This window comes from Suncus etruscus, chromosome 7 (assembly GCF_024139225.1).
Source record: "Suncus etruscus isolate mSunEtr1 chromosome 7, mSunEtr1.pri.cur, whole genome shotgun sequence".
Lineage (NCBI taxonomy): Eukaryota > Metazoa > Chordata > Mammalia > Eulipotyphla > Soricidae > Suncus > Suncus etruscus.
In genome coordinates, this window is record NC_064854.1 from 70,911,916 (window position 1) to 70,936,441 (window position 24,526).

The 24,526-nt window shown below is 34.1% G+C and overlaps 1 protein-coding gene across 1 annotated transcript in view; it reads right to left on the minus strand.

Moving 5' to 3' along the window:
* The window catches only part of COL19A1 (collagen type XIX alpha 1 chain), a 433,347-nt gene that overhangs the window by 333,331 nt on the left and 75,490 nt on the right, over positions 1 to 24,526 (minus strand). Inside the window, exons 9-10 of the mRNA XM_049777641.1 lie at positions 7,482 to 7,526; positions 5,145 to 5,189 (exon numbers count right to left, since the gene is read on the minus strand). Coding sequence (XP_049633598.1) covers positions 5,145 to 5,189; positions 7,482 to 7,526 — 90 coding nt within the window. The remainder of the gene's footprint in view (positions 1 to 5,144; positions 5,190 to 7,481; positions 7,527 to 24,526) is intronic.

Genomic DNA, 24,526 nt, shown 5'->3' on the forward strand with positions numbered 1-24,526 from the left:
GTTCTCATTTTTCAAGTCAGCTGTGAAACCAAATAAGTCCTAAAAGTGTAGAAATTTTACATGTTATTAATGTAAATGAAAGAACTTTATTAAGTGAATATTCAGTAAGAGTCTATAAAAGAGTCCAAGAGATAAGCCAAGTTTCAGATTTTATTGTGAAAGTATTATATTTTGGGAACAGTATTTTAATATTTTTATTAAATCACTGTGACATAGAGTTAAAATGTTGTAATAGTTAAGTTATACTCTCAAAATATTCCAACACCCAGCTCTTGGTCAGTGTTCATTTCCTGCTACTAGTTTCCCCAAATTACCTCTCAATTGTACCCCCCAGCTTGCTTATATGGCAGACATTACTTTTCTCTTTCTATTTTCATATTAATTTTAAAAGTTCATGGGTGGAGGTGGGCTACTACATATGGCAATATTGTCTACTACTTCTGGCTCTTCACTAGAAGATCATTCCTGTGTGCTCTGTGGGACCTCTTGATCTGATTTTCAAAGTTTTAATAGTTATTTTCTAAAGTACTTTTTTTTTTTTGGTTTTTGGGTCACACCTGGCATTGCTCAGGGGTCACTTCTGGTAGGCTTGGGGACCATATGGAATGCCAGGATTCAAACCACTGTGATTCTGCAAGCAAGGCAAATGCCTTATATCCATGCTATCTCTCTGGCCCCTAAAGTACATTTTAATAATTTCCTGGTTGGTATTTACTTGATAAAATTAATTAGCAAACACAATATACGTTAAAAGCACTGCATTTCCTTTGTTTAATACTTTGATACTTGTATTTCCCTATTCTTATTCAGAATTTAATTTTATAATATTTTCCCATGACTTTTAAAGCCCGAACACAATTATATATAAAAATATTTCCCCAAATCCCAAAGTCCAGGTGTATGAACTTACCTTTGACAACTGAATCAGAAGCTTGAGGATAGTACAGTGGGTGAGACATTTACATTGCACTTGGTCAGCTCAAGTTCGATTCTCAGTAAAACATATAGTCACCAAGGTCACCAAGCCTTGTGGAAGTGAATAATGTCCACAGAGCCAGGAGTAAACTCTAAAACACCATTTGGTGTGGGCTCCAAACAAAGCAAGCAAGAAAATTGAAATCTCTCTCTCTCTCTCTCTCTCTCTCTCTCTCTCTCTCTCTCTCTCTCTCTCTCTCTCTCTCTCTCTCTCTCTCTCTCCCCTCTCCCCCTCTCCCTCCCTCCCTCCCTCTCTCTTTCCCTTTCTCTTCCTCTTCCATTCCTTCTCCCTTTCCCAAAGAAAAGGAAAATTGAAAACTATACTAAAATTTATTGGAGAAGTGACAGAATGAAGTGAAATGAAGTTGCTAAACCTTTCAAACTTTTTGCTGAAGTAGAATTCAACTGTCATGTTAATATTTTTTATAATTCCATCTCATTGGTGTTCAATTTGTTATGTTTATTCTCAGTTCATTCATAACCCTTACAATATGTTTTTGCAGCTTACATCAAAGAAATAAAATCTAAATTCCCGGGGCCGGCGAAGTGGCTCTAGAGGTAAGGTGTCTGCCTTGCAAGCGCTAGCCAAGGAAGGACCGCGTGGTTCAATCCCCAAGCGTCTGATATAATTCTTCCCAAGCCAGGGGCAATTTCTTAGCGCTTAGCCAGGAGTAACCCCTGAGCATCAAACGGGTGTGGCCAAAAAAATCTAAAAAAAAAAAAATCTAAATTCCTATTGCCTTGAATCTGGGCTGATTGTGAGACTTACTTTGGCCGCACAATTGACAGAAGTGATAGCATCATAGTGCTGAACTGAGGGTATCAGGACACTTGTTGATTCTCTTTGGACCTTTGCCTTTGGACCCTAATTTCAGAACAAATCTAGGATAATTGTTGGGTGTCAATTTTATAATGCAAAAAAAATCTTCAATTAACAATTTAGAGCAGATAAGAAGTGACGTATTAGTAAATCTAGGCAAATAACCAGAGTTACAAACAGTCTCAGTTGCAGACTCGTTCTATCCAGTCATCAAAAACTAATTCAATTTTTTCTGGACACTTTGGTTCCCATTACTATAGTCCAGTAATTAAATAACACATATTTTATAATTTTCACGAATGTAACTGCCAATGAACTCTCCTCTTCTTTTGCCATTTCTTTTTTACCTTTTTATCTTTTTTCTTTTGAGATTGTCTATTTGCTTATTTTTAATAACTTCACTTTCTGTCATCCTAAAACAATTGTATTATGATCAATATGTCAACTATGTGATACATGTTCTTTAAATAAATAAATTAAAAAAACACATATTTTGTGTTCTTTGTTTACTTCTGTAGAAGAAAATTATGAAAGAATATTAGGTAATTATAAAATATAAAAAATTCAATTTTCAAAAGATATAAAAGTATATGTTTATTATTTTGTCTATTGAATTATTAACACTTATTTGGTACTTTATCATTTACTAATTATTTATTTCAATTCATAGCAACATATAATGATTTAGATATCTTTATTTCATAGGAAACAAACAAAGCAAAGGTATCTAAATTCAACCACCTATTGTAGCAGAGCTAACTTGGTTCATTGAAAACAAAAATATGATAATCTACTTATTCTATGATAGGTAACAATCAGTTTTAAATAAAAGGTCAAGAATTCCAGACTCTTTTTGGAGTAGTATTTCACAAAATAGGAATGCATGTTCTCTGCTGAATGACCCATGTACTATACTCATATTGTTCTGAAGAATGTTTTATGCATGTTAGATAGACTTGCTATTTTCTTCACATCTTAATATATCTTAAGTATCTTAAATATTATAGTACAGTTTTAATTTTTCAAATAAAATGTATGTTAAATTACTACAATAAAAAGTGAATTAAATTGACTAATGTGAAGTGAAAATATATTTTTATAATATTTTTTATTTAAACACTGGTTACAAACATGATTGTTGTTGTGTTTCAGTCAAATAAGAGAACACTCTCCATCACTAGTGCATCATTCCCACCACCAATGTCCCAAATATCCCTCCTCCCCTCCCCGCCCCCACCTGTACTCTAGACAGGCTTTCTATTTCCATTATACATTCTCATTGTTAGGATAGTTCGCAATGTAGTTATTTTCAAACTAAACTCATCACTCTTTGTGGTGAAGTTCATGCAGTGGGCTGTAACTTCTAGCCCTCCTCTCTTTTGTCTCTGAAAATTATTGCAAGAATGTCTTTCATTTTTCTTAAAACCCATAGATGAATGAAAACATTCTGCATCATTATCTCTCTCTTATTTCACTCCACATAATAATTTTCATGTACATCCATGTATAGGAAAATTCCATGACTTCATCTCTCCTGACAGCTGCATAATATTCCATTGTGTATTTGTACCACAGTTTCTTTAGCCATTCATCTGTTAAAGGGCATATTGGTTGTTTCCAGAGTCTTGCTATGGAAATAGTGCTGCAATAAATATAGGTGTAAGGAAGGAATTTTTGTATTGTATTTTTGTGTTCCTAGGGTATATTCCTAGAAGTGGTATAGCTGGATTGTATGGGAGCTCAATTTCCAGTTTTTGGAGGAATCTTCATATCACTTTCCAGAAAAGTTGAACTAGATGGCATTCCCACCAGCAGTGGATAAGAGTTCCTTTCTCTCCACATCCCCGCCAGCACTGCTTGTTCTCATTCTTTGTGATGTGTGCCAATTTCTGGGGTGTGAGGTGGTACCTCATAGTTGTTTTGATTTGCATCTCCCTAATGATCATTGATATGGAGCATTTTTTCATGTACCTTTTGGCCATTTGTATTTCTTCTTTGTCTGTCCATTTATTCTCCCCATTTTGATGGTATTGAAAAATTTCCCCATTGTGAAGCTTGTAGTCTGCTTTTTACTATGTGCAGAAGGGGGGTTCAGAGGTTAAAAGATGAGCGTGGCCGCAGAGTGAAGCGTGCTCCTCTGACTTGAGTCCTAGAGAGATTATATTCCTTGGTGTCTGCTGAGTTACCTACCATAGAAAGAAGGCAGGGAGCAGGGCAGCAGTCAATTATAATGGCTCTGGTGCCACAGCGGGAATCAGCCCCACATTGGTTGGGTGGGGACATCTTACCGGGTGTGGGTCCTGGAGAGATTATGTTCCTTGGTGTCTTTGGGCTGCCTCCCACGGAAAGAAGGCCAAATTTCCTATATCTTAAAAACAATTTTTAATTCAACTCTTTGTAGTTATTAAACTCTTTCAATCTATTCTGTATTGAGTTGTGTCCTCTCCTTTCTACTGAATCCTATTACTGTTAGTTATTTTTTTCTAGAACTAATAAATCAGTAGAATATATAAGAAAGTTATTGAGATCCAGACAATGCATCAGTGATGTTACAACACAAATTTTTTGGTTTAGTGGGGACACACTTTTTGATTTTCATGGGTTACTCCAGCTCTGGACTCAGGAATTACTCCTATATATTACTCCCCTTATTGTTAGGGAAACTATATGGAATGCCAGGTTGACTGGTACCAGGCAAGAGCTTTAACTGTTGTACTCTCTCTCCAGCCCCATAGTACAAAAATGTAATGTTTAATCTATGTTGAAATAATTTATGTCAATGGGATGTACTAAATTAGAAATGTCTAGATATGGCTACCATACAAATTAGAAAGACTTCTGACAATTATCAATACATTATCTATCCTGTTTGTTTTGATCTTGTGGGGAATAGCTCCAATAGTACTCAGGGCTTAGTCTTGGCTTTGCACTAAGGAATCACTCCTGGCACTGCTCAGGAGATCATATGAAGGATTAGGTACATGCAAAGCAATTGCCCTACACACTATATTTTTTTTCTAAATTGTCTATTGTTTTTTTTTGGTTTGGGGACTATACCTGGTGACTCTAAGGCATTTCTCCTAGCTCTGTACTCAGAAATCACTCCTGGCAAGCTCAGGGGACTATATGGGCTGCTGGGGATCAAATCCAGGTTGGCCACATGCAAGGCTTATGCCCTACCCGTTGTGCCATCGCTCTGACCCTAAAATGATTTTAGTTATTTCTTTAAAAAAGTATAAAATGGTTTATATTTTGAACTTGAGCAGCACAAACAATGTAATATTTCACTTTAAAATACTTCAAGATACTATTTTATTTTTACAGATGAGTATGTCAAGTGAGATTTTACCTTTTCACCAATTTCTCCTTTGCTGCCTTCAGAACCTTGCTCTCCCTGTAGAAAAGGAATGATATACATAATAATAGATAGATTATTTTAACACAGCAAGAGAACAGTAATAATAATATTTCAACAATAAAAATTAATAATTGAATTTACAAATATTTATAATATCTTTTTAATTTACACCAGAGCTAACTGTAAATATTGAAACCATAATTTTCTAGGATAAATCTGTGATTTTACTCTGTCAAAGCAATGCAGTTTAATCTCCATAAAGTTAAGTTCACCATATATAGTATCTTTCTCATAGGTGTCGAAAGAATTTAAAGCATCCACATCTAGCTGAAGCAATCATTGTTATTATTAGCACTATTACTCTTCATTTAAGCAGAAAAACTAAAAAAACCAGTCTTCTCTTGCTAACTTTTAGGAAATAACATTCTAGGGACAGTTTTGAAAAATTATGTTCAGATTTGAAAGCTAGAGCTCTGGCTCCAGCACCAGGCTATTTATGATTCAGATCACCTGCCTTTCAGTTATAGAAGAGCGTGGTAACTGTCTGATTGTTGCTTCCTGATCACTATATTTATGTAAAATAAAATTTAAAATACAGTGATCAACTCTATGATCTAAAATTTTACATCATAAACAGTTCTATTTCAATTGAAACTCTATTTCAACTCTCTGATATAATTAGCGATCTCTCACTCCCATCTGCTTTTATGTTTGTAGTATTAATTTTCAATATATAAACATGACTTATTTATTTGTTATATTTCTCCCTTGTGTCAAGTGTTTATCACATTACAACAAATATACAGTCTTGGGATGAGTAATACTCATATCCCTGAACATACACAATACACTCAGTACACATTTCTTTAAAAAAAATAAGGTTTTATCTCCATTTTTGTCTACAATGCTTTTCTGTAATATCTTAGATTATCAAAATGTATATGTATAGTAAAAATGTCAGTCTTTCTATAAGCTTAGGAGATATATATATACAAATACAAATCAAGTATATATAAGTGCATATATATATATAATATGCACTGAGATTTCATAAATATTTTACCTCAAAAAAGTACTAGGAAAGAAAGATTATTTGGGGGCATGTTTGCCTTATTTTTTCCTCTAGCATTTCTCCTCACAAACTTTAGCGTGATCTGCTAAGCTGACTTCAAAATCACTAAACACTCCTCGTTACCAGCCACAACGTCAGCATGATACAGTCACCACAAACAGCTGCTGGAAAGTTCAAAAGTATTTCCCAGCAGTTAAATCTGCATATTCCTTGGCTTACAACTTGACTCACAGATGCCACAAATGCTTCATCAATGGGTCTTGTTAGAACTGCTGTGGAGAAATTCACAACTTGGCCATTGCATTATTGCCAGTTTGTTCTATCTTTTTCAAGTCAAGTAAAGAGATATTTTTCAAAGTCTATAATTTAAAACAAGTGAATCTTTCATTTAAAATTGATTTTTATATATAAAGAAACACCCAGATTTAGTAATGACTTTGATGTCTTGTTGCTAAAACCTGTAAAATTTCTTTAGAGCACAACAATTATATGCTCCGCCTTAAGAGCCATCTAAGAGTACAGCAATGTCTGTAGTAGAATTAGTGTGATAGTAATGTTACAGTAGACCTCATCTGAATGGGTTCCCTATTCCTCCAGTAAGTTACTACATTAGTGAAACTGTTTCCAGTAATTGATCACATATAACTGTAATTTCTTCCCAGAAGGACAATGTAGCCTATGGACAAGAGTAAAAGACACAAATGACAATGAAGCTCTCCTTGGTTAATTGCCAAGTTCTCATTACTAAGGAAAAATCTAAGACACAGAAAGAATCATTACAAGCAATGGTAAAACCTATTTTTATAATGAGGATTTTGGGGGGAATTTGTTGTAGTATCTTAGTAATACTTTATGCCACTATTACTAGTAGACTTAGCTCTATTTGGGCTACACACAACACTTGATAAAAATAATCAAATACAAAAACAGTAAAATCTGTGAAACTTTTAGGCCAATGAAATTGTGAAATAATTCCCAGAGGTGCCATGAACATTCCAGAAAGCATGTCTGTTCTCTTTGTTAGAGGAGTGTGTTGCTGAAACTCTGAGAAAACTCTTTCTGAGTTTTTTTTTAAGAGTTTGATGGGGAAACTCAGTTTCATCAAGTAAATTTTCTAAAATTTCACTATATTATGTGAAAAATCAGTGTTCAAGTTGTTAAAATAAAATTAAACATTAAAATAAAATAAAATAAAGTAGAGAGACCAATATGCAGCTAATAAAGATCAAAGAAAGTAAAAAAAAATGTTTCTTTACCTTTGCACCAGGTAAGCCTGGATCTCCGTCTAACCCAGCTTCACCCTAAAAGAAGTACACAATAACTAAAGAGCCATAAAAATAATGTTCAGTCCTTAACAACCAGCTCTAGGAAAACTGTGGTGTAGAAAAAGTAAACTAATATTGAATGACTCTCACTTTCCATCTATCACTGAGACTTTCCATGTAGAGACTTTCCATCTATCCTTATTGTACTCTTGGGAGCCCAGATACACTCCTTTGAACTATCTCTCTGCCCTGATATATTTATATTTTACGAATACATTTAGGAAATTTTAGTCATTTTTTACCATATATGCAGGTACACATATTATTTTCAAGTATTCCACAGTAAAACTACCATCATTACAAAATATACTTAAAGCAAAACTTTGCTGCTAAATAACATTAGGTGTTGAATGTTAACAAAATATGCTTTATCTATGTAATAAAATACTATCACTCAAAATATAAAAAATAGATGTCAGGTATCTCACAAATATATTAGAAATTTTCCATTTAATTTGATTAAGTACATTAACTAAAATTAATTGATGCTAAGGAACATTTTATAGAAATTGAGCCTCTTTTATTCATCACAAAGCTATGTCCACTAATCAAAAAAAGCAGGAATATACTCAATAGCCTATATAAATTTATGACAATATAAGTTATACACAATTATGTATTTAGTAAATAATGCTTATATTGTATGAACAAAAGCACTTTTTAAAAAATAAAAATGATGGCTTAATTCTATTTTTCTTTGCTCTTGGCTTATTTCTATGAGCTATGTGCTCTGAGTACTGGCACCTAAAAGTTTACCACTTGCAAATGCCAGGTTAGAACTATATGCAAAACTCTGCTTATTGGTACCAAAAACAATCTATAAAACTATGATGTTGTCAATGTTCCTCTACTGTAATGCTGCCATTAAAATATTGTTTGTTTTTTTTTCTTTTTTGGTTTTTGGTTTGGGGGCCACACCCTGCTGTGCTCAGGGTAACGTTATTCCTGGCTCTGCGCTTAGAAATCGCTCCTGGGTGTCTCACACCACAGAGATTGGTGCACATCACAAAGAATGAAAACAAGCAGTGCTGGCAGGGATGTGGAGAGAAAGGAGCTCTTCTCCATTGCTGGTGGGAATACTGTCTACTCCAACCTTTCTGAAAAAAGATATGGGATTCCTCCAAAAACTGGAAAGTGAACTCCCATATGATCCAGCTATACTACTCCTAGGAATATACCCTAGGAACATAAAAATACAATACAAAAATTCCTTCCTATTTTTATTGCAGTGCTATTTACAATAGCCAGACTCTGGAAACAACCAAGATGCCCTTCAACAGATGAATGGCTAAAGAAACTGTGGTACATATACACAATGGAATATTATGCAGCTGTCAGGAGAGATGAAGTCATAAAATTTTTCTATACATGGATGTACATGGAATCTATTATACTGAGTGAAATAAGTCAGAGGAAGAGAGATAGATGCAGAATAGTCTCACTTGTTTATGGGTTTTAAGAAAAATAAAAGACATTCTTGAAATAATTTTCAGAGACAAAAGAGAAGAGGGCTGGAAGTTCCAGCTCACTACATGACACTCACCACAAAGAGTGATAAGTGCAGTTAGAGAAATAACTACATTGAGAACTGTGCTAACAATGTGAATAAATGAGAGAGGTATAAAGCCTGTCTAGAGTACAGGTGGGGGAGGGGTGGGAGGAGGGAGCTTTGGGACTGGTGATGGGAATGCTGCACTGGTGAAGGGGGGTGTTCTTTACATGACTGAGACCCAACTACAGTCATGTTTGTAATCAAGGTGTTTATGTAAAGATATTAATAAAAAAGAAAGAAATCACTCCTGGAATATTAGGGGGACCATATGGGATGCTGAGAGAGGAACCTGGGTCTGTCCCTGGTCGGCTGCATGCAAAGAAATGACGTACCTCTGTGCTATGGCTCCTGCTCCTAAAATATTGCTTTCTTGTGATAAATATTAATGTCTTGTTTCCTAAAAGAGTTCACTTTGTAAAGAATAATTCTAAGTCCAAAATTCTAAAACCCAGTGGAAGCCACCAATAGAAAGTGATTCATTTTCACCTGACTTGCCAAGGTGTGGAAGATTTGGAGATATTGTAGATACTTTGAAAGCTGAGAATGAGCAACTTCTATGTTAAAAAATCTTTTACTTCTTACAATTTTCTTCAAAGCTGCAATAAATGTATTTTAAGAATTGGTGTGGGTAAATTAGGAACACATTATGCTGTGCTTAGAGCTTACTCATAGTTCTGTGTCCAAGAATTAGTTCTGGTAGTGCTCAGATTACTATATGAGCTCAGAATCACATGCAAGACAAAGGCCTGATCCAATATAATTAGAAACTTTAAAGTTGTTTTTAAATTTAATAATAATTTGTAATTATTTAAAATTTCTAATTATTTCAAAATAATTTGTAACATTTTTAGGGCCTGAGGAATAAATTAGCAGGTCTTTTTATTCCTCAAAATGGAAATTTATTAATTTACAGAAAACTAGAGACTATAATTATCTAAAGAGCTTAATGAATTAAAAGAACTATGATATTTCTGTTGGCTTTATCTAAAATTTATATTACATCAGCAAAATAGCCCCTTTGTTATGTTTACTCTTAATCAGCTTCAAAGTTCTGAAGCGTCATAAAGCTTTGAGACAAATGTAAAGCTTTTGCAAAATAAATAATTAAATGTTCACCTAGACTTACCTAAGTTAATGTATATTGATTTATTTTTGAATTTCTTCTATTCTCAATATAATGAAGAAATTAAATGCTTTACTATAGGTTTCCAATCATTATTTTAGATCCTTACCAAAAGAAAATGGCAATTCATATTTCCCATGGTATCATATATTTCAATACTTATTTCCAAGGTCATGAATTTTACTGTAATTTTATTTTTTAATAAAATAAATTGTTCCATTTAATGTTACAAATTCAAGCTACAGATGGACAAGTAAAGAAATATGTAATATAGAGTAGAGCACAATAAAACTTTGCTGATAATATTGCTGTCTTTGTTATATATATTCTTCAATTTTACTGAATGTTCTGAGTTACCCTTCTCAGAATCCAAAGGAACCTCTTTGTCAAATTTTATTTAATTTATCTTTTTGTTTTATTTTGGGTTGTTTTTGGTCACACCTGGCAGTGCTCAGGGCTTAGTCCTGGCTCTACGCTCAGAAATTGCTCCCAGCAGTCTCAGGGGACCATGCGGGATGCCAGGATTCAAACCACTGCCCTTCTGCATGCAAGGCAAATGCCCTACCTCCAGGCTATCTCTCTGGCCCCATTATTCAATTTATCTTAAGAATGTTTTTAACTTGTTTTTAATTCAATTTCCAGCTAAAAACATTCTTAACATAAACTGAATACAATTTCATAATTATTCAACTATGGATCATTTAGTAGATAAAAACCAATCCATCAAGGAACTATATGGTGGATACAGGTCTGACTTAATCATAGTACTGTAAATATATAGGTAATTAGTAGTGATAGAACTCTACCTACCATCTCATTTTCTACTATTCTGAGAGTATGTATTTGTATGCATATACAACTATGAACAGTAAAGAAAAACAAGCAAGATGAATAATAGTAAATATAGTTACACATAGAAATTTACATTTAAATTCACCAAGATTCTGCTGAGCTACTTCACTGCAGTGCCAAGGATCAAGCCCAGAGTCTCATACATGTAAAGTTTATGCTCAGCTACTGAGCAACAGCTCCAACCCAAAAAGCATCTTTTTTTGGTACTGCTAATGTGTTTAATTTTTTAAGTTACTTTATTTAAAGTTCATGTATTAGAGTTTCTCATAAAATATTTGTTCCAAGTAAACCCTACCACTAATGTAAAATTCTCTCCATCTTTATTCCCTTTTAGACACAAAGTAATATATTTTCTAATGCTTGTTTATAAGTCAATGGTATAAAATTATTTTAAAAGGTATTGCAATGAGAATTCTTTGAAAAATTAATGTATCTCACAGTAAAGTCATTAAATAATTGTCAGAAGGTTTACTAATCAATTTGTTTTAGTTGATTTTCTGTTGTTTTGTTCCTGAACATTAGGTGGTTTTGCATCCATTTTGATGTCAAAATTGGTGTCTTCCCTATTGGGATGACAATACTGAAAAAAAGAGTTATCATGCATTTTTGCTCATGTGATCCAAGAAATTCAAGCTCTGTGGTTAATATTGCAGCTATTATGGGGCATGGATTTTGGCTTCCAGGGTTTCTGGAAGTACATGAAGGTGGGGGAAGAGTATCAACACTCCCTTCAAAAGTCTAAAGATGTCACCTCAAATACCATCGTACCTGGAGTTTTGATCAGTTTGGCATCTCTACAGAGATCTATGGTTGAATAGTGAAGCTGGGTATTGGTAAAGGTTCAGTTGGTGTGCTTAGGCAGAGTGGGAACTTGGCCTACTCTCTTCTCCCAAGATTACCATTTTTAGCCAATGTGCCATTGTTTTTTTTTTTTGTTTTTTTGTTTTTGTTTTTTTAGAGTTTTAGCATTTATTTTGATTTGGTGGTAGGGCAGGAATTATTTAAAATGTATTGGTTATGAATATAGTTCTTTTCTTAAAAAATTATTTTATTGAAAACATTGTGATCTGCAGAGTTCTTCATAGTTAAATTTCAGATATACAATGGGTTAGCTCCCTTCCCACCATCAGTGTCAACCTCCTTATATCAATGAATATAGAATGTATTCTATCCCACCACCATCTGCCCCCTGGCCAGCCAGGGTAACAGGCCCCTGTGAGTTTAGATTGTTAAAGTTTAGGTCTCTTGATTTTATTATCATTGACCTCAGCTTGAATATTTAGTTCTATCCTCTTATATTTCCCTGCCAATGCATCCGAGACCACTTGACCCCTGGCCCCCAACCTTTCTTTAATCCTTTTCTCTTAGTTTTATAAACAAATGCTGAATATGTGGTAAAATAAAGTAATTTGTGTCCCAAGATTCTATGTAAAAGTTGGAAGCCTAACTTAAAAGAAATAAGAGACAAAAATATAATAAATAATAAAAAGGTGTGTGGTTGGCAAGTTTTTTTTAGTGTTTTAATTGTTTTGTTTTTGTTTTGCATAGGCACAGCAAAATATGGGAAAAATGGAAAGGAAAAACCTTTGGCCTAAAAACAGAGAGACCTTACCCATGAAACATACTGGCATAAGATCAACTATAGGCTCTGGGCAAAATTAGTTGTCTAACACCAAAATCTTTCTCTGTGGTCCCAGCAAAAGCTCTTCACAATCATGGTTGTTGCAGTCAGGTTTATGTAGCTAGAGATCCTAGTTTTTGTACAGATTTGATGTCAAAGTCAGGGTGACACTGAGAGTCTTCTGGTTTTATCTCACCATTAGGTGGCAATGAAGACAGCCCTGCCCTGAAAGCAGGTTGTTCCAGTTACCAAGTCATCAGGGTATCATATGAACCCACTCTGGAGTAAGTTGATGCCAGCTTAGCATTAGGGCCTTTATTGGTAGAAGTTTGAATCCTGGTTCTGGTGTAGAAAACTGTGCTGGCTCCATAGATGGAATCCAAGTTTCAGGGTTGAATGACCAATGTCCAATCTTCTGAAGCCTAAGCCAAGTGACTATGACATGTATTCACTGTGTAAGATCTCACTGCAATATAAAATTTATGTGTTCCTATCTCTATTAGATAAGAACTTGTTTACACATGTAATATTTCCTCCATTTTAATGTGCCTATAAAAAAAGAACAATGCCACATGGTACTACTGGTGCATATGGGGGTAAATATAACCAGCTAAACAATCCTGATAACATGGTTTTAACATAAACTCAGAACACTAGAGAAACTTTTCTACTAGAATTTCTTATTAAATCGATCCCAAAAAAAGGAATGGAGAAAACTGCCATTACATAAGAAGATAGTTAATAAGAGTTATACCATTAAATACATCCAAAGAAATATTAAAAGGATATATACATGACTCCTTTAAGTCTTTTAAAACAGTCTGGTGGTGAGGGATAAAATCTGTATCATAGCTTCAGCCTGTGATATAGTCTTATGGAGTTTGAAAAATGGCTCCCAGTGTCACATATCAGAAAATGTTCTTGAACTAGGAGTTTCTCAGAAACCAAATCTGTTAGAAAGCAGCAATCCACAAAGAGGAGAAGAGAGGGAAAAGGGGCCACCAAGAGCAAATCAGCAGAAGTGGCAGTGGCAGCTTCTTCTTGGGGTGGGGCAAGTTGGGTTGAAAATATGTCTTTTCACTTTGGGAGCTGGTTGGCAGCTGGCTGGGGTGGGGAGAAATGTTCCATTTCCTAAGGAGTTAAGAACTAAGGTAAAAAGGGTTAAATGGGGGGAAATAACAAATTGGGGCTGAGAGAGCAAATGAATAGTAAAAAGAATTTGTAAGGTGATAAGCAAAGGGAGTAAGGAGAAATTATATATGACAAGGGGATGAACAATATACAACATAGACATTATTTATATATATATATATATATTTTTTTTTTTTACAAACAGACATTAGACAGATATTGAGGTGACCAACACAAAAATATACTCAGGCACACACATTGACAGACACTGAGGATAGATCCATGGGTCACAGTTGAAAAGCTGACCCAGGAGGAATTGGTCAGAACAATGCCCATTATTTGTTATGGTTTTGAATGCACGTTTTGTTGAGAATAGAGTGAGTTTATAGAACTGGCTGAATGCATACATGTCAACTGCATTCATGAGAGGGGTTTCTTCCAAAAGCATCTTAAGTTAATCGCTTTTTCTATTCAATTTTTTATTGTGGAATACAAAGCGTGAAAAATTCTATTTGCTGAATAATACTTTTAAAACCCCAATTACCTTTTATAGAAATTTCTATCCTGGCATTATTTTATTTAGGTAAAAGTTGTATAGTTCTTACTATAGTAAGTATAATAGTTATTTTTCAGATGATTTTCCAAGTCCCTTATTATCTAAGTCACTATACTTTGTGCACACACTGTTCAACTAGTAAGTTTTTTCTTTTCAAAATAAAGGCCTCCTTCAGTAATTCTTGTAGAGGCCAAGGAGCATTCCTGGACATACTTGCTGGTAGTAAGGTCTGAAGTTTTGATGCTCAGTCACACAATGTTGTTCAGTCAGACAGTGTTTTTCCTACGTGGTAGTGCTTATAAGTCACTGGGTGAGGGTAGAAACCATGAACGGCCAGGAATTGAACCCAGTCTTTGAAATGTCAAACATGAGTTGATTAATTTACCATAAACAATCAATATGTCTTTTATATATTGATATTTTACATAATATATACCAATATATCACTTTAGACATGACCTTACTCACACAGAAAAGGAAGTGAACTTTCTCTCTTCTCTTACACACACACACACACACCTTGTCTCAATATTATACAAGACTTCTACTGATATAGATTGTCTTTAAGCAAAAAATTTTATGTATATGCTGAGCTTACAATTCCTAAAACTACTAAAGAGAATATATTTAACAATATTTGAACAATAATTAAATAAAATAATAAATTGAATAAAATTTTTAAAATTGAATAAAATGTTAATCATTTAAATAAAAGTAGAAATTAATTTTGAAATAATTTCAAGGGGCAAGTGTTTTTTGAAATAAAACTGGGCAACTGAGAAGCCCAAGTTAGTGGTGCAGAACCTTTACACAATTAGGACTCTTTTATAGTATTTTTTCATTTTGTTTGTTTTGTTTTTGGATCATCCCCTGTGGTACTCAGGAGTTACTGTGCTCAGAAATCGCTCCTAGCAGGCTTGGGGGACTATACGGGATGCTGGGGATTGAACCCAGGTCTGTCGAGTGCCAGGCAAAAGTCCTACCTACTATGCTATTTCTTTGGCTCCTTTAATACTATTTTTAAAAGGGAACTCTGTCAAAAACAAGTGTTAGGGTTTTTCATTTTATGTGAGGTTTTCTACAATACAGCTTTCATAAATGAGTTTTAAACTCCATGAAAATATTAGGGAAACAAAACATTTGATGTTAGTTATTTATGGTATAATATTTGAGATGTGATTCAAGGATTCTAATAAGTGAAAGATAATTTAAGATATAAAGAGGATAGTGTCATAAGTAGCTCCTAATTAATGACAGTGATATATGCATGACAGTAAACTATTTCCTGTCTAAAGATTTCTTGTGATGAGTAATTTATAGTCCACCTCCATATCAGTTACTTCTACCAGAGAGTAAATGCATTAAAGCCATTGGTTACTTATCTTTTTCCCTAAGGTAAGCTAATTATTAGAATATGGGGAAAGAACATACCTTAGCAATATTGTAAGAAAATCAAGAGATACTTTACAATAAGATAACCAAAAGATATTTTGTGAGAATAAAAGAAAGAGTAGTTTCTCAAAAAGAAAAAGAAAAAAAATGTGGAACTATGCACTCTTCCATTTGTTTTAAATTTGAGTAGTCTACAGTTTTTTGGAGTAAATAAAAGATGATCTACTTTATTTCTCTAAATAATAATTATGGAAAACAATTGGCACTGAAGCATTTTGAGGTCCTTTTCCTCCCAACATCCACACCCTTTCTAAAAGCAGCTTTCTATTTCTCTTTCTATGTCAAGTCTACAATTAAGTTCATTTGAGTTCTGAACTCAAGAAATATTTATCCAGAAGCAATTAGGAGCTATATGGACATAGGTTCTAGGATATAGAGATCAAAAAGACAGTAAGTCCTTGTCTTCAGAAACTCATGATGAAAACATAATACAAACAACATTGATTATAAAATAAAATGTGACCATGTGAAAAGGCTATTAATTAAAGTCTATGGTCATAGAGACTTAAATGAAAACTAGAACTTGTAATTGAGCTGTATTTAGTGATCTTTGAAAATGTAGTAATGGTGGTAGGAAAGAAAAAATTTTTTGTCTGAGATCCTCCTCTCAACTCATTCATTCTTGTCAATTCTTGTCTAATTCATTACTTTAAATCTCCTGCCTGTCCCTGGCTTGACTAACTTAGACCTACTCCTTTAGAAAGAGCTATTCTAATACCTTAAAAAATAAATGTCTATAAAATAATTAATAATATATTAAATTTATTGTTGTATATGTTATCAATCAAAATTATGAATGCAATAATTACTCAACAAACAAGGCAGAGAAACATTGTCTTTTTATGACAATGCTTTTATATTTACATTCTAGATTGTCACAATGCGAAAAACCAAATAGAAACATTAGCAAACTCTATTCTAAAAATCTGGCTAACTGTTTAGCAAATAAAAGTCAAGTGCCTTGGTGCCAGATTTACTGCATGTGTTGAGCTTTTCATCCATCTGTTATGTTCTCTGCCAACTGTTCTACTTGGGGTGTGAGTGGAAGGCATTAGAAGGGAATAAGAAACCATTAAGACATAAAATCTACTGCAGAGTGAGCAAGTTTACTTCTCTTTTTCCTGTCCTTCTGTTTCCTTTTTCCTTCTCAAGTTTCTGCTCAACTTAATGTTACATTATATCACCATACTGCCTACAGATAAAACAATTAAGTAAGATAAAGACAGTAATTTTTCACTGATAATCCAAGTAACATTCTTGTAATAAGCAATTTCAAGTAGAGGGTTCATCAGAGAAAGTTATCTATGCATACTGGTTATAGTAAAAAGCTATACTCTATGTTCAGATTTAACTAAATCTTCATTAGTTGCAGAATCTTCTGAACTACACAAGGATATAGATGATTCTTTGTTTAAGGGGTATTTTCTCCAATCTAATTCTTAGACTTATTTTTATATGCCTTAAAAAAATGCCACTGGAAAGAAATAACCGTCATCAGAACAAAACTGGGTTATCTTTTTTCAATCTAATTTAGTTTGTCAACTCCTATAAGAAGTTTTAACAAATTAATAAGAAAATACTTTATGTCATTTATGTAATTATAATACTTATCAAGTTTTCTCTAGGCATTCTAACTCGACAAATATAACCATAGTGCCAGCACACCCCATTGGAAAATTCTGTAGCAACTCTGAAATTAATGTTTATTCTAAAATTCAATGGAAAATGTGGTGAAATTAGGTAAAAGAGAGAGAAAAATAAATAACTTCAAAATATTTTCTAGATTTTTCACTAATTACCTAAATTTTTCTGAATTTCTGAGATATTAATAATACATCTATATGAGGACATCATACAGTCCATTATAATTCACAACAATGCCATGTTTATATCAGCCTTCTCTGTGCTTTCATAAATTCTAACAGCATCTATCTTCATTTTCTACATCCAATCTCCTCATAATGTCTTTTAAATGAAAAACCAGAATTCAAAGATCACAGTCATTTCATTTTCCAATATAAAAAAATCAACAATGACAATTAAGGAACAATATATATTCTCTATTCAACCTCATTTTAATGCAAAGTATGAGGGCTTCAGAATTAAAAGGGAAAAGACACATTATACAAAGCATCTCATAATGAAGATAGTTACTCAATATATTTTAAATACCTTAATGAGTATGTACTTATTAAGTAAGTATTTTTAATAAAGATAGTACTGTATTAACATTTTTAGATTTTGATAAAATAAACACTGTCTTTTTCACATTTGGTGGTGAATGTAAAGAGAACATTCTCAATTAGATATTAAGATAAAATAGATCTGCTTGAAGATAGGACAGATAGGAAGTCTGGAAAGTTTAAAATCAAAGTAAAATTTAAGTTATCATACAGTTAAAGAGACATATAATGGAGATATATTTAGACCTTTGAACTAAATGTAGAATCTCTTTACAGAGTTTCCTTTCTAGATGGCATGAAAACTAATTTAAGATGAAATTCAGATGTCCCTGGAAAAGACTTTTGGATAGGTGAGGAAATATTCAGATAAAGTAACATGTAAGGTAAATATGCAATCTATGGATTTCTAGGAATAAGATACAAATCTGCCCCTCAGTATTTGTTACTTGGAAATTGAGGGAGATTTTATTCTCCAGAGATCTCAGATTCATATCTCTATGGATAACTTTTCACTTCTGAATCTATAATTGAACATTTACCGAATACCTTGCCTAAAATTTTATCTGTGCTGACTATATGTAAAGGTGCAGCTCTTTTTCTGGGGTGTACTGGCACTATGGTTATATTTATTGAGTTAGAATGCCTAGAGAAAACTTGATAAGTATTATAATTACAAAATAACATATTTATACCTTTTCATCCTCAAACTCTATTATTCTTTACCACATATATTTATATAAAAAGCGGTTCAGTGTGCTATTATTTATCCTGGATCTCAAAAAGAAAATACCACCTAAGTAAACTTGTGATGAGATATTTTATGCATGATATATAAATAATAGTACTGAAAATTACAGTGCCACAAATGAAGTTTTAAAAAATAATCTAACAGGGAATTCCTAGCCACCATCACAAAAGCCCCAAGTCAGCTTGGAACAAAATGATCGGTGAGATTATCCCCTACTCCCCACAAACCATATCCATGCAGACCCTAGCTTGGCAGGGGCGGTGGGAAGAAACCCTTAGGTCATCCTATAAATTCAAATGTACAAAACAGCCCCTCCACCAACCTGCTGAGTCCGGAACTCCCAGCTATCAACACAAGAAGCACCAAGCTCACACAGAAATAAAATAGCCCAAAAACCAGAAGAAAAACCCACCGAACTGTGTACAAAAATTATTTCATACTTGAACAACCTCTCACCTAAAAAAATAACCCCCCAAAGAGATATACCTCCAATCACCTCTTAAACAATTAAACAGACCACTTTAAAAACAAACGTTGTAATACAGTTTAAAGTTGGGGAAAGTGGTGCCTCCAATACTCCTTTTTCCAAGGATTGCTCTAGCTATTCACGGGTATTTATTGTTCCAGATGAATTTCAGGAGAGGGAGAGAGAGAGAGAGAGAGAGAGAGAGAGAGAGAGAGAGAGAGAGAGAGAGAGAGAGAGAGAGAGAGAGAGAGAGAGAGTTCTTCAAAGCAAGGGAGAAAAATACTTCAAGTACAAAGGAAGGAACATAAGAATCAAACCAGATCTTACATTTGGAACAATTCCGGCAAGAAGACATTGGAATGACATATTTAAACTACTAAATGAAAGAATCTTCCAATCTAGTGTCCACTACCCAGCAAAACTCACATTTACATTGGAAGGTGGGTTAAAAACATTCTCAGACAATAAATACTTGCAATATTTGCATTTACCAAACCAACACTTAATGAACTATTTATAGATCAATTACACAAACCACATCCCTCATTGTAACAACAACACCGTACACATTATAATTGTACAACAATCTCCGTGACAATAATTTTCATAAATGTCAATTGACTAAACTCTCCCACTTAAAGGCACACACTAGAGGGTTGGATTAGGAAACGAAAACCAGAAATCTGCTGCCTTCAAAAACACACTTAAAAGCTCTGGCTAGGCACAGACTGAGAGTTAAAGGATGAAAATCAATTATATATGTCACTGGAAAACAAAAAAATAGCTACATGAATGTAATTATCAGATGTCATAAACATAGTTAAGAGTCATAAACATGTGTCTGATAATTTCTGTATTTCCTATTAATGTTCCTACCAGTAAAACTTCAGCTATTTTGGGGTCTTGGAACACTTAAAATATTCCCAATGTGTTAATGGCAATTATTTACATCTTTTTGGAGAACTATTTTTACAAAACTAGAGAGGCCAACATTAAATCGACAGTTTAGGAGATAATACTATATAATATTCTGATGAATTCCAATATTTTTGAAACTTTAATTTTAAAGTATCTTATACAACACTATATTTTAAAAATCTGTTAATTATGTTTAAGTAAAACATTTATTAACATAATGTATCATGAAAATTAATAAAGTAAACATACTTAAGAGTATTAGAATAATGACTAACATTAAGTTATAGATTTTTCTACAAAGGTATATAAGAAAGATAGTACTGGAAATAAGGCAACTATTTGCCTTACATGCACATGACCATACTTTGAATTACCAACAACACATACTAGGTGTGATCCTTAAGGACAGAACTTGGAGTGAGCACTGAGCATTTCTTGAGTGGTCCAAACCTCCCTCCCAAAGAAAAGGAGGACAGAGTTATTATTTTTGTCTTTTCAAAACATGATTTCTCCCACAATCACCTACTGCTATCAGAGAGCACAAAAGAGCACAAAATAGCTTTAGAATATAAAAAAATAAATGCATTTGTGCTCTAGTGAAATTATTCAGTAAGAATTCTTGACCTGATGTGTGACATTCTCTGTGGTGTGAGGTGGTACCTCATAGTTGTTTTGATTTGCATCTCCCTGATGATTAGTGATGTGGAGCATTTTTTCATGTGTCTTTATGCCATTTGTATTTCTTCTTTGTCAAAGTGTCTGTCCATTTCTTCTCCCCATTTTTTTGATGGGATTAGATGTTTTTTTCTTGTAAATTTCTGTCAGTGCCTTGTATATTTTGGAGATTAGCCCTTATCTGATGGGTATTGGGTAAATAGTTTCTCCCACTCAGTGGGTGGCTCTTGTATCCTGGGTGCTATTTCCTTTGAGGTGCTTCTCAGCTTAATATATTCCTATCTGTTAATCTCTGCTTTCACTTGCTTGGAGAGTGCAGTTTCCTGATATCGAGGTCTTTAATCCATTTGGATTTTACCTTTGAACACGATGTTAGCTGGGGGTCTAAGTTCAATTTTTTTGCAAGTGGCTAGCCAGTTGTGCCAACACCACTTGTTGAAGAGGCTTTCTTTGCTCCATTTAGTATTTCTTGCTCCTTTATCAAAACTTAGGTGATTTATGTCTGGGGAACAATTTCTGAGTATTCAAGCCTATTAACACACAAAAATCAATGGCCTTTCTATACACCAATAGTAATAAGGAAGAAATTGATATTAAGAAAACAATCCCATTCACAATTCTGCCACACAAACTCAAATATCTTGGAATTAACTTGACTAAAAGTGTGAAGGATCTATACAAAGAACACTATAAAACTCTGCTCCAAGAAATAAGAGAGGACACGCAGAAATGGAAACACATACCCTGCTCATGGATTGGCAGGATTAACATTATCAAAATGGCAATACTCCCCAAGGCATTTTACAAATTTAATGCAATCTCTCTAAAGCAGGGGTCCTCAAACTTTTTAAACAGGGGGCCAGTTCACTGTCCCTCAGACCATTGGAGGGTCTGACTATAGTAAAAACAAAACTTATGAACGAATTCTTATGCACAGTGCATATATCTTATTTTGCAATGAAGAAACAAAACAGATACAAATACAATATGTGGCCTGTGGGGTATTGTTTGAGGACTGCTGCTCTAAAGTTACCCATGACATTTTTCAAAGAAGTGGATCAGGCACTTTTGAAATTCGTTGGGAACAATAAACACCTTAGAATAGCTAAAGCAATCATTGGGAAAAAATATGGGAGGAATTACTTTCCCCAACTTTATACTTTACTACAAAGCAATAGTTATCAAAACAGCATGGTATGGGAATAAGGACAGGCCCTCAGATCAGTGGAATAGGCTTGAATACCCACAAATATTCTTAATTCTCGACTGTTTCAAGAAAAAAAATGGAATTCCCTAGATTTGGAGAATAATATTCAAATAGGTCTCTAAATCAGTGTATATGTAGACATAAGTTCCTATTCAGTGGTCGGTCCTCTCTGACTGCCAAGCCTGACCATAAACAATTCATCTATACAATGTATATAACCCCTCTGATATATTTCCCCTCCTCCACACAGAGCCTCTTCTACTCCCTCATATCCCAATCCCGATCATTATCTTCCCCTTAATTAACCCTCTTTACCCTCAGGTCTTTAATTTGTTAGGCACCAAGACCAGCCTTCTTCTCCAACAGATTCTGACCTTGTGTATTTTCTTTAACAGCTATAACTCTTTCTAAATATATAACTCTTTCTAAATATTCTTTTACTGTGACGATTCTATCCACTGTTTATCTTGTCTTATCTTTATGAGCTGTTCAATAAGGAATTTTGGTGGAAGAGTCCCTCAGTTTAATGCTTATGATTGAACCATGTCATGGGGATTGTTGGACTTGTTCTTATGGCCCCCATATGAGCTGACAATGCCATGTGGCATTGTTCCTTGTTTGCATAGGTACATTAAAATGGGAAAATTCTATACATACAAATAAGTTCTTATCTATTATAGATCGGAACACACAAATCTCGTAGTACAATGGGGCCTTACACCCTGAACATTGATATAATGACCTGGTGCAGGCCTCAGAAGAGTGGGCATCCTTCATTTACCCCTGAACCAAGGAAGGTACCTATGAAACATCCAAGGATTTTGTATAAAAACACCTGGAAGCAATTCTCTACCAGGAAGACACTACCACGGCTCTGACATCGACCTGCTCAAAAGAGACTTCCCTTAACACTAAGAAGACTTGACAACAACAACGACCTGCTTACAGGACAGGGTTCTCTGCATTGCCCTTTAATTGTGAGGTGAAACGAGAGGATGCTCTGCACCATCCTGACTGCAATATAGGATATGCAGATTCCAGGATCTTTAATACATGATACATCTTTAATACATCTTTAATACATGATACCAACAACAGAGACTGTGTAAAAAATAAAAGTGTATTGGCACTACAGACAATGACCTGGACTGGACAAACTAGTTTGCCTGGAGCTTAGAGTTGGTCTTATGCCAGGAAACTTCAGGGGTAGGGTCTCCTTGTATTTAGGCCAAAGCTTTTCCGTTCTATCCCTCATATTTTGGTGGGCCTATGCAAAAAATAATTGCCACTCTAACACCGTTTTTACTGTACTCCTTTGACTCTAATCCTTAAGAGAAACAAACCACTTAAACTTTTGAGGTTAACTTAAACTAATATGCATGTGCATGGAAATGTAAAAAAGTACTTTGCCTTTGCCTTCAGTGTTTAAGGAGTTACTTAAGTGTTATGTCTTTAGATTACTTTGTGTGCTGCTAAGAAATATTATGTACTATAATCTGGGGAGTTGAGGGACAAAACAATTGTACATAGGTTCTATTTTATTTTTCTTAATGTTCTTTGGCTGAAAGTTCAAAGTTAAGATATCAGCAATAGGACTACTGAGAATTCTGTTTATGGGTGATTGTCCTTCCACTGTAACTTTACCTTGTCCTCTTTCTTTGCATCTTTGTTCTCATAATTAAAAGTAAAAAATTAAAAAAAAAAAAGAAATTACTCCTGGCAGGCTCTGAGGGGACCATGTGGGATGCCAGTATTTGAGCCACCATTTTTCTGCATTCAAAGCAAATGCCTTACCTCCATCCTATCTCTCTGGCCATTTATTTTTTATTTTTATCTTTTTTGACTTCTGTGTTTTGGTGTAGATATTGAAGTTGACGTCCCTAATCTTATTTTATGTTATTTCATCTTCCGTTCTTTTTGCTCTCTGGCATGGTTTTATTCCAGGACCGAGACTATTAAGTGGTGCTTGCCTTTAGTGCTTTAGTGCTCACTGGATATTTTATTTGATATTTCTTTTTGTATTGTTATGGTATTTCAATTCCTTATTTCCTGTCCTCTCTCAAACTGAGGTTGAAAGTCTGAAGGACAACACCCATTTTTGGCTTAATTGATTTTTACTCCACTGTATTGCTTTTTCTTTTTTCAAACAAAACCACATAAATTGAACTATCTAGTTCCACCTCTCAAACAGAAGAGGAAATAAGGGAGGGTACCAGGACCAATCAGAAATATGATCACTAAATAGTAAGCTAGACACAGAGGGAACCACTTATTCTAGCAGCCTGGGGGTGAGGGTGGGGGATATGGGATGCAAGATGGGAGCGGGGATGGAAGGAGGGCAAATTTGGTGATGGTAATTCCTCTGATTCAATGTTAATATGTGCTGAAAATAATACTGTGAAAGATATGTAAGTCAATATGGTCAAAATAAAAATTATTAAAAAAAGGGCAAAAAAAAAAGAAACTGCCTCTTAGATGCTCTATTTATATTT